This window comes from Odontesthes bonariensis, chromosome 10 (assembly GCF_027942865.1).
Source record: "Odontesthes bonariensis isolate fOdoBon6 chromosome 10, fOdoBon6.hap1, whole genome shotgun sequence".
Classification (NCBI taxonomy): Eukaryota; Metazoa; Chordata; class Actinopteri; order Atheriniformes; family Atherinopsidae; genus Odontesthes; species Odontesthes bonariensis.
In genome coordinates, this window is record NC_134515.1 from 8,460,549 (window position 1) to 8,471,955 (window position 11,407).

General features: G+C 42.9%; 1 protein-coding gene across 1 annotated transcript; it reads right to left on the reverse strand.

The window, feature by feature from the left end:
• Nucleotides 1-4,456: 4,456 nt before the first annotated feature.
• krt8 (keratin 8) lies at nt 4,457-9,839 on the reverse strand. The gene is made up of 8 exons (XM_075476124.1): nt 9,320-9,839; nt 7,831-8,039; nt 6,639-6,699; nt 6,463-6,558; nt 6,038-6,202; nt 5,820-5,945; nt 5,474-5,738; nt 4,457-5,378 (listed from the first exon to the last, which is right to left on the reverse strand). Exons 1-8 carry the CDS (start codon nt 9,731-9,733, stop codon nt 5,068-5,070), a joined length of 1,647 nt encoding a protein of 548 aa, XP_075332239.1. The 5' UTR covers nt 9,734-9,839; the 3' UTR covers nt 4,457-5,067.
• Between the last annotated feature and the right edge of the window lie 1,568 nt (nt 9,840-11,407).

Below are 11,407 nucleotides of genomic sequence, written 5' to 3' on the forward strand. Positions count from 1 at the left end.
ATCGAACAAATGCAAACCCATCCGATCAGTGGTGCTCGACTCCAGAGAGAAGAGCAATCACAACAAGAAGTTTTTAAACAAACATACAGCAGAAGGGGAAACGGTTTTAGAGAGAATAGTGTGGATTTCCATGCAAGTTTCATGTGTGTGGAAATAGTTTTAGTATTCATAGTATGAGCCTGCATAACTGCTTGTTTGCAGAAAAGCTCTAATTTCCCACATTTCTGGAATCACCGACTGCTTTTCCATTCATTTCTGCAGTCAGAAACAGCAACAATTATGATAGAACTAAGAAATCTGATTTCCTTCCTCCATAAACAGGCATTCATGCAGTGATGAGTGTTTACCCAATTAATGTTCAAGTGATCCAAAGGGACCAACATTTGTAAACAACTTTGGTTAATTCCTCTTAAATGTCCAGTGCATTGGTCTTCATTTCCAGAACTACAAACACAGCACATCATTTTAAGTTCATGAGTTACTTTTTAGCTTAAAAGACAATATTTGTGATGTTCTGATGCAGCTCAGTTGTGAATTCACAGAAACAAGTGACAAAATAGAGGACAAACCAACTTAAAGTGTCTTAGTGAGGTGTTGGGCCACCACATAACTGGGCAGCCGTGGCCTAGTGGTTAGAGAGGTGGATTTAAGATCAGAGGGTTGCAAGTTCAAGTCCCGCCATTACCTCTCCCTACACCTCCATTCATGGCTGAAGTGCCCTTGAGCAAGGCACCTGACCCCACATTGCTCCAGGGCCTGTAACCAATACCCTGTATCTAAATAGATGTAAGTCGCTTTGGATAAAAAGCGTCAGCTAAGTATAATAATAATAATGAAATTAATATACTTTGTTTATCCCAAAGAAGTTATTCAGAGCCTCAATGTGGTCCTGTAACTATTTTCCTTGTTTGGTGTTTTGATGACACAAAGGAGCATAATTTATCCTGTCAAAATTTCCCCACAGTTGTTAATTTAGGGATGAATTTATTCGTCTCCATACCACTTGGGAGGGGTCCACTTTGATCAAGATGGAAGTCTTAACCAGAATAAAAAGGAGATCACACAGCCATGACTTCCTATAATTTGCGCCAACCCTACCAGCCAAGGGTACCAGTAGAAGTGAACCACATCAGCAAAATGCCTCCAACAGCAGACCAACCAAATCCTGTTGCACCAACCCATTTCATGTGATCAGATGCTGCCCTCTAGTGTTTATCAGAGCGAGGGAAAAAAGCAACATTTCATATTTTGTCCATTTATTCTCATCTACCAAGTAGTTGGTTTGATTCAATTATTACACAAGACATCACCATCTATTTTTGAAGACTTACTCCAACTAACTTTAAAACGGCAAGACACCAGTGGAGATACATTGATAAGGTACTCACCTGCCATTGGGAACCACTTGGCCATGGTCACTTCAACAGGTGCAACCCCTCCTCAAGCCAAACTTGTGATTTGAGGAAACCACATGAACCTCAGTCACCAGCAACGTCATGACCATTCCTGTTGGTTGGGTATAATGATGAAAATAACATTTCAAAATGTTTTTTCTGTGGAAATCGAGCATTTAAAGTACAACCAACATCACAACAAATGGCTGCAGAATGCATCTTATGACCTGGACTCTTAATATATATAATATAAGATAAACAAGACATAGGGCTGTCACCATCATGGAATTTAGTTGATGGTTGTAAAATATTGTAATAATTGCAATTAACTATTTCACTGCCTTTTACAATTTGTTCCACACTGCCACCATTTCACAATTCAAATAATAATTTAATAATGCACATAAACACATTTGCTTTTTAAAACAATTTGCTCTCCTTTATACCTCAGCTAAAAGCCACACTATGCCTAAATTGGTGCTGTTGGATTTGGAGTCAAGCCATAATGGTTTTCAACAAAAGATAATCACAATGCAGTTGCTCAAATATTAGAAGTACCTTAAGATAAACAGTTGGTGGTGCTAATACTCCAAGAGGTATGGTAACACCAACATTGTTCCATTCAAAACAGTGGAAAACAATGTGGAGACTAAGTTTAATGGAGCTATTCTATGAAAAGGTAAATAGAAACAAAATCTTTATCATCTAAAATAAATATTAGATAACTGGCCAGATTACAAATATCACTACACTTATTTATTAAAAAACTGTTTTCATTGTTTACAGTGAAGTGTGCATTGACAAGCAGTTCGAGCTAAAGTTAAAGTTTCATTTTGTGTTCATTATTCATAACAATTTTTATACTGAGACACAGCAAAGGTTTGATCATTAAAGGTGAATCTAAAGAAACAGCCATTATTGTTCATTTGAAAGCTGCTTTAATGATATATATATATTTTAAAGCTATGAAATATAGCAGAGCATTTTAGTTGTTGAATAGAAAAATACTTTATTTATCCCCAATGGGGGAAATTCAAAAATATATAAAGTATCTTTCATTCTAGGTCTATAAATATAAAGATTTTTTTTCTATAAATATAAAGATTTTTTTTCTATAAATGGAAAGGCGAGCAGATTATAGGAAAATATTTCCTAATAAAAATAGATGATATAATCAAAGTAAAAATTAAGGAGTCGAAATGTTGCTACATATATGCCAACCTATGTTAGCCTGCTAACACAACTATGCTAGTAGCTTTCTCAGGATGTCAGTCTTTTTTTAATAGTTTTACTCTTAATGCCAAGACATTAAATATATACAAGGAAAACAATATTTATTGCCCTTAAGGGCGAAAAGACCTTTCACGAAACTGCAAAAATTCTTGATGCCCACTGTCCTGATAACAATTGTATTCACCTGCCCAGTTTACATCCATCTTATTTACTAACCGACATTGTTAAGAAAGCGCGGGCGGCCGGGCGCTACTGGTCAACGGTTACATTCATAGCTGTGTTCCATGCATGTTACTTGTTCCCGCTTTATTTGTGTTCTGTTTACTAACGCCATATCAAAGCTGAGCATAACTACAGCGGTTGTCAAGGCAACGGTCACCCCAGCGAAGCCGTTGCTACGTCTCTGCCAACCAAACGAACGTGTTTATTTTTGGTATTTAACCCCACATAACAAACAAGTGAAAGATTAAAATTTATACTAGATTTTTTTCCCCGTCATAATGACAAAAAAATACCCCAAAAAACCCTCACCTGAAACAGCTAAAACTCTCTCTGCCTCTGAATTAAATTTACCCACACAGTTTGCAGTGGCTAGAAACGTTCCGTTTCTTTTTTTACTGGTCATAGTCGAGACAAACGCAGGTGCTACTAATCAACGGTAATGATGACCGCTGCCTTCCATTTATGTCAACTTAGCTTTTTTGTTGTTGTTGTGTATTCAGGCTCCACGATAAGACTGAATTCAATGGAACAATTAGCAAGTTGCTACAGTTTGAGCTATTCTTCCAGATACTTTGATGTGCTATCCTACGTCTTTTCTCTGTATTTTAGATTTGACCTATACATTTAAATATTAATTTGACCTTTTTGATTTACTTTCTGATCACATTTGATTCTCTGGATGTTCAACTTTAAACTTAATTTTCAGTCACAAGCTTAAATCATCAGTCTTAATGTCAAGAATCCAATTCTTTCCTTTTCCAAACATAAGAATCAAACCCACCCCCTCTGAAACTGTAAGCCACTCTCTATCAGCCTGAGCTATCCTGCCACAGAGATGAACCACGGTTTGAGTTGATTTCTTTCCCAACTGTGTGCTACTGAGCTTTAACATTCTTTCAGCTGATTGGGGATTGAGCACAAGACATTGAAACACCTGGAGCTAACAGGTTAGATAAGCTAACTAATAAAGTTTCCTTAAGTTCATAAAAGCTTCCAGGATTCAAACAGTGCCTTCAAAGGCTTCAGATAAACCCTTAAGCCGCAGAGACAATGAAAGAGATAGTTTAACATCTTTTTAGTCTTTTAGCCCCCCCATAGCCCCGGATAACAACAACACGGCAGCTCTGAGCTAACAGTGCAAAAGTATTACGTGTTCATTCATCCATTTGGCTTAAAGTATTGGTGAAATAAAGACAGATAATGCCTTATTTAGAGGCTGTATTGTCTCTGCCCTGTTCTCTCCCGTTATATGGATATACGCTGATCTCCAGTAATCTAAATATCTTCCGACTTTCACCAAACTGTTATCGGTGAGTAGATGAAGGTATTTTATGCCAAAAATAAGGTCCAGGTTTTAAAAAAACCTAACTTCTCTTTTAAAAGATAAACATTTATCAATCAGTCAGGCTAAAGTCTCTTTTTAGAGAGAAATCACAATAAAATAACTCGTAAAAAATAAATGTTTAAACTGCTTTGTGCTATTTTTGCTCAGAACAAGCCGGATGTTTGAATTATTGAGTAACAGCAATCACTTTACGCCAGATTTAAAGGCGAGTTTCCAGACTCTTTGTTGTCGTTTAAGTCACCGATTAAAAGGAAAAACAAACTTTCTTTCAGTAAACACATTTTTATTCAGTTTGGTAGCAAAAACAGCACCTCAGGACAACATGTGATGTGGGCGGCCTCCTAAGGGGTCGAACAGTTTCAGATACAGGACACACGCAGGGAAGACATGCACTACCTACTGTAGCAGGCGATTTAAAGACATTAGTTGACCAACAACACTGAAGCTTGGTTTTCGGTACATTCACATTCCTTTGACAACATCTCTGTCCATTTAATGCGACAAAACAGCCCTTCATCTACGGACTAGCAGTTGAATAGACTTCATGGGAGTGCGATACATATATTTTTTTTTAATCGCCGTTGCAATTTGCCCATTTTTTAACTCACTTTCTGATACAAAACTACTCTTTTAGTACAGTCAGACATCAGACACACAGGGTAAGTTCTTTGGTCCCTTTCAGATCTTTGGTAGTGTTAGGATCGTTTATTGCTTCATGAAAAACATGTTTATGCTCTGCTGGAGAGTGGCTGGCAAGCGTTTTACTTCAGACTTGTTTATTACTACAGTTGTGGGTGAAATGTGAGTATAAAACTACCAGAGAGGCAGTGGAGATCATAGCAGACAGGTGGCTACACCCCCAAACTAGGCAACTCAATCCTCAATGACCTCAGAGGACTCGGACACCACTCTCCCATCCTTGGTCTCAATCATCTTGATGACGACGTTCTTTTTGCTCTGGGTGGTGGTGTAGCCGCCGGTGCTGCCGCTGCTGAAGCCGGCGCTGCCGCTGCTGAAGCCGCCACCGTAGCTGCCGCTGCCGTAGCCGCCACTGCTGAAGCCGCCGCTGCTGTAGCCGCCGCTGCTATAGCCGCCGCCGCTGCCATAGCCGCCGCCATAACCGCTGCTGACTCCGCTTGAGTAGCTGCTCTTCATACTGTCCATGGGGAAACCGCTGTAACTCGCTGTTGGGAGAAGAAGAATGGATATGACGTAAGAAACCTGTGCCGAATTCGAACCGTGGACGCTTCGGGGTTCTTAGTGCTAGTCTTAGACTTACTGCTCTGTTGGGAGATGTTGATGGCCTTGATGCCGTTTGCCAGTCTGTCCTCCTCGCCCTCCAGCAGTTTCCTGTAGGTGGCAATCTCAATGTCCAGAGCCAGCTTGACGTTCATCAGGTCCTGGTATTCTCTGATCTGGCGGGCCATGTCCTGTTTGGCTCTCTGCAGGGCTTCCTCCAGGTCCCTGATGCGGGACTTGGCGTCCTTCACCGCCAGCTCTCCTCGCTCCTCAGCCTCAGCGATCTGGGCCTCCAGGTTGGCGCGCTGAAAGAGGACACAAAAACCAATAAGACTTTGTTCTCTCAGCCGATGGAGCTGCTGCTCTGTGGTGCGGAGACGCCATACCTGTCCCTTAACGGCGTCGATCTCTGATGTCAGTCTCTGGATCATGCGGTTGAGGTCTGCGATCTCTGTCTTGGTGGATCTCAGGTCATCTCCATACCTGCTGGCGGACGTCTGTATCTCTTCGTACTAAATGAACATCAGCAAAAAAAGAGATATCGGTGAGCGCACAGCATGTAGCAACAACAACTGGTGAATGTGGCATAAGAGCTGTCATTCACCTTGGACTTGTACCAAGATTCTGCCTCAGCGCGGGAGCGGTTGGCGATGTCCTCATACTGAGCCCTGACTTCGGCCACAATGGCGTCCATGTCCAGGCCGCGGCTGTTGTCCATCTCCACAACGACTGAAGTGTCCTTGATCTGTGCCTGGAGCTCACGCAGTTCCTGAGGAAATTCAAACGGAAGACGAGGAGAAGGGATTAACCACCTCCTCATGCGCTCCGAGAGATGGCGCAAGAGTCGAGTAAAGATGCGCAACAGATGTTCAGAAAAAAAACATTAATGCCACGAAGGAGAAACGTCTTCCAAAAACAGCACCGCAAGTATTACAGGCACACAGATAAATCACATAAAACTGCTGATGAAAGCAGGACGACGTTCGGAGGCTGCAGAAGCCGGAAAACAAAGTAGAAGTTGAGCCGTACCTCCTCATAGATCGATCTGAGGAAGTTGATCTCATCTGTCAAACTCTCCAGCTTGGCCTCCAGCTCCACCTTGTTCATGTAGGCCTCGTCCACATCCTGGAAGGAGGACGCGCGTTAGAACAAGACGACTTACTTTTGGTTGACTTACTTTGGTGAAAAAGCTGAGCGACGTTTACCTTCTTGATGAGGACGAAGTCATTCTCACACTCTGTGCGCTTGTTGATCTCATCTTCGTACCTGAGAGGAAAAAGATGCAGTCAATCATCCTTTCCTTTTTGATGAAGCTTATAGTTAGGGATGGCTCCGGTGAGCCTGAAACATCCCATAGTTAAGCTGCTATAGGCCCATCTGTCACACCTTTCCTCACTTTACTCTCTTTTTCCCCTGTTTAATTTCTCAAATGATATTATGTACATGTGTTATTATTGCTGTCATTAACTCGTGTTTCCCTGTTCCAACAGATATCCTTTGAATGGTGTTACAGTGGTTTTTTCCCCTCTTTTCTGTCCTCTCAAACCCCAGCTGGTGGAGGCGGATGGCCACCCTTCCTGAGTCTGGTTCTGCCAGAAGGTTTCTTCCTGTTCAAAGGGAGTCGTTCCTCTCCACAGTCGCCTCAGGCACGCTCAGACCGAAAAAGAAAAAAGTTTCTGTGCAATCTGTTGGTTTCCTTAGCTAGGAAATAGTTTTTGAATTGGCTCTATATGAATGAATTGGATTATTTTATAAACAATTATGATTACAATGAATTGAATTGCAATTGGCTTGAATTGGACTTTATTATTTAAGTGCCTTGAGAAATGAATTGAACTGAAATGAATCATCAGCTGTGGAGGATCCAGAGAAACCTCTCCTGCTTGTTCACTAGTTCAACACCAGGAGGCGCTGGCGGTCCGCCGCTGCCTCCTGGACTCCTCTGGGACATTTGTCTCGCACAGTGTTGACTCTGGGCCATGCGTGGGAGGTGTTACTGATATTTCTCCCTCGGGAGCTCCTCAGTTGATACGCTCCATTCGTCTTTGGACGATTAGCAAACGAGCTGCTGCAGCCATGTGCACATCAGTGTGGGCTCATTCATTCTCTCTCTCCCCCGTTTGAAGCGCTGCTCGGCCTCGGTGACGGCCAGCTTTTACCTCCAGTCACGTGTCGTGTACTGGGTGTTCATTACATGCCTCTCCAGTGTTGTAATTTCCTGAGGTTCGCATGACGTAAGATAATGGACAGATGCAGGGAGGAGTCCGCACTGAGATCAACTGCGAGGCTCAAATGTGACTTCAGCTCAATTCTGACTAAACTAAAACAGACTGATCGCCCATCAGCGGTCGTTTCTGAGTCGTTCGAACCTCTTTTATGACCAAGAACAACACTCACTTGTTCTTGAAGTCCTCCACCAGGCCCTGCATGTTGTGCAGGTCGGCCTCCAGCTTCATCTTGTCGTTGCCCAGGCCGTCCAGCTGTCTGCGCAGGTTGGAGATGTAGGCCTCGAACATGGCGTCGATGTTGGAGCGGGTGGTGGTCTGTCCTTGCAGCAGGTTCCATTTGGTCTCCAGCATCTTGTTCTGCTGCTCCAGGAAGCGGACCTGATGTGGAGAAAAAGAGTGGGAGTGAGCGAAAACAGGGCTGGAATATCAGAAAACTTTACAAAGACTCACATTCTTATTAGCTGTTAGTCGTATGGGGAGCTCTAAAAGCTTCCTTTATGGTGCGATGTTCCTACGTAAGATGGCTTCAGAGTCTGCGGCGCTTTGTAAAACACCAGACTGGCCGTCAGGAAGGCCTGCGTGACAAACGTGCATCCTGACAGGAGGCGGAGGGTCGGAAAAATGCAGTGTTGTAAGGGAAGAATTGAGCTAGTTAACCCTTCCTGTTTTTCCACGGGGGATGGAGAAAAGGGGCGTGGCAGAGTTTCATCTGCTGTTGGATGCAGGCAGGTAAATATTTAACCGAGTAATATGGGTCTGATGAGGGAAGAGAGCAGAGTAGAAAGTGAGAGGGGATTTATGAGTTTCTGTTTCTGAACAGTATGCCTCTTTTCAGCTGGAGTAAATACAGATAATAAAGAGACTGGAAATGCGCTGCCACCTAAAGATAACAGCAGCTTATCAGCTCAGTGTTGAGGCATGCAAAAAAACGCTCTTTATCTTCATTTAATCATTGTGCCGGGAGGAGGAGAGTTGATATGCAGCCAGTCAGCTGGCATTGACCAGAACATGAAACCAAGTGACCTTTTTAAATATTAACCCACAACTGAGACCTCGGAGGACTGATACACGGCTGAGTGTTGCTCACAGGCAGCGCCGTAAAGCTCATTTCACAGATTAAAAGTCAGTCTATTCATCAGTGAACAGACACCCCTCACATAGTGGAGGGTTTTTTTTGTAGAGGCAACAATCAGCATTCATTTCTGTGTGTTTGGAAGGAGTGGGGGCCACCAGGGCCACATAAGGAGCCACACCCCAGCTGTGGGAGGGACCATTCCCAAGGTAACTCGTATCACCAGCCCTGAGCTCTGCCCTGACACACCCTTAGCTCTTTTTTTTTAGTCCCCTTTCTCTCGGTTTTTTCCTTCCTACATGTCTGTTTTTCATCACTATAAAAGGGCAGTCCCAGCCAAAAGATAGAGGGCCAAACCCCAAGATGCCTGTGCTGCATTTGTGGGAGGCGAGGAGAGCAAAGGCAGAGGAATAAATCAACGTTCACTATGCAGAACAAGTGAAGAAATCAGCATTACAGGACATGTGCCAAACACACGGCTCCTTATCTAACGTTGCATAACAAATTCACATCTGTGAAACGACTTTTTGACCCTCAGATTTCAGCCCAACTCGAGTCATTTCAGGCTTTTTAAACAGGCTCTTACCTTGTCAATGAAGGAGGCAAAGCGGTTGTTGAGGCCCTTGATCTGCTCTTTCTCCTGGGTGCGGACAATTTGGATGGCGGGGTCAATGGCGAGGTTGAGGGGGGCCAGCAGGCTCTTGTTCACAGTCACGGCGGTGATGGGGGCCTGACCAGCCATGCCACCACCGAAGCCCATACCCATACCCATGCCCATGCCCATGCCTCCTCCGCCGCCCATGCTTGAGCTCACGTTGTGGGCAGAGCTGCTGCTGAAGCCAGCTCCTCCGAAGCCCCGGCCGCCAGCACCTCCGTAGGAACTCTTAACAGTGAAGCTCTTGCGGGCGGTGATGCCCCCTGGTCCGGCATAAGAGCTGCTGCTGAAGTTCCTTGGGGCGGAAGAACTCCTGTAGGAGGAGGATGAGTTAAAATAAGACATTGTGAAGTAGCTTTTTCTTTTGAATGAATGAAGTTAGAGCAATTTGCTCGGATTGGCAAGGCAGGCAGACAGGCAGGCCAGCAGCGGGGAGAGACCAGAGTGGATAGACAGAGGGGAATGGACTGAGGAGTTTTAAAGCCTGTGGGAGGGGACTGTGTGCGCTGCCATTGGCTGCAGATCTGGGTGAGAAGGAGGGCAGGGCTGTAACTTTACACCTCTATGACACACTGGCTAGTTAGTCAAAACTATTACCTGCTCCTTTTACAGGCTTCTCTAAACTGTTAGAGAAAACTTAGTCTTTTTGAGGAATGTCGAGAGATAACACACACATATAAACACATATAAATACATATTAACACACTCCAGCATGTAAGATCTGGACATCAGATCAAACTCTGAACAATAATCATACAAAGCAGCAGCTTTGAATGAGAAAATGATTGTGTTTTGAGTGAAGGCTTTTGTGTGTGTGTGTGTGTGTGTGTGTGTACAACAAGGCGGGGGTGTTGTTGATTTCCCTTTTCCAACAATAAAAGAGGAATGTAATCTACAGTGGATCAAGCATCATTGTATCTGCTCCAGTATCATTTTGTTTCCCTGTTCGTTCGTAGAACATCACAGATCACTTTCATCTGCACTAACTCCATGCACACATTTTGCTGACCACAGTTCCTTACATACAGCCAACCAGTACAGGAAGCCAGTGAGTGTTATGTACTGTTTTACATATTTAAATAAAAAATAGGATCGACTACCGTCTACAAGTTCTACTGGACAGTTTAAAACTCTTCCCTACAAATCAAGAGTTGAACTTGAACTCAGATGCTGAACTGTCAGTCATCATTTTTGTTGGGTTCAAGAGCTAAAATGACAAAGCAAATGTGATGCTAGCACCAACTAAAGTTGTTCTTGTAACAGAAAAAACACGATCTGTAACTAAACTGTACATAAGCCATGTCTTAATAGAAAGCTGTATCTCTTTTTGGTTAAATTTGTACTAAAATCAAAGAATAAAGTTAGGTGATTAACAGGCTATTTAGCCGTTTCCCCATCACTCAAGGCTTTATGCTAAGCTAAGCTAGGCTAACCCGAGTCATCTGTAGCTTTGAAATGTAACTCCACTGGTCCATTCAGAATTAAAAATCAGCAAACTATGTTGTTTATAATCCAAAATAAAATCACGATTTAAAATATTAAAGTAATTTCAAGATACTGTCACAGCTTCCTTGCAGTAAGAGTGCATAACTAGCAAAAAAGAAAGCTAACGTCTTAGCTTTTCTGTCTCTAACACTGGCATGCTATCTTTGAAGTACACGTTATTTTATATTTTTAAATCATTTATTTGTTTTTTTTCCTGGAAAAACTGGATGAATGCTAATTGGTTAGCTCAACAACAGATCCATTGGCGATCAACTGGTACTGGATGCGACTTATTATGTTTAATTTATTTTGCATCAAATTCAGTAGAGTAGCAGCTGGGAATTTCAAAAGTAAGTTCAATAATACCAGTGTTCATTTATTTATTATCATAAATCATTATGTAGTGAATAATTTTAGCCTGGGAATTCCCATGCTGCTTTGCGCTCGATTTCATTCTCACTGCAAAGTCAGCCTGGAAACCACCGCCCTTATTTTTGCCAGAGTTTGGGAACCAATCACAGAACGGGGGGGGGG

What these genes read in the sequence shown, in the direction of transcription:
- krt8 (XM_075476124.1), bottom strand. Translation starts at nt 9,733, where the DNA reads ATGTCTTATTTTAACTCATCCTCCTCCTACAGGAGTTCTTCCGCCCCA. An exon ending in AATCTTGGTACAAGTCCAAG is followed by an intron (nt 5,946 to 6,037) that starts GTGAATGACAGC and finishes ATGTTCATTTAG; the next exon opens with TACGAAGAGATACAGACGTC. An exon ending in CAACATCTCCCAACAGAGCA is followed by an intron (nt 5,379 to 5,473) that starts GTAAGTCTAAGA and finishes TTCTCCCAACAG; the next exon opens with CGAGTTACAGCGGTTTCCCC.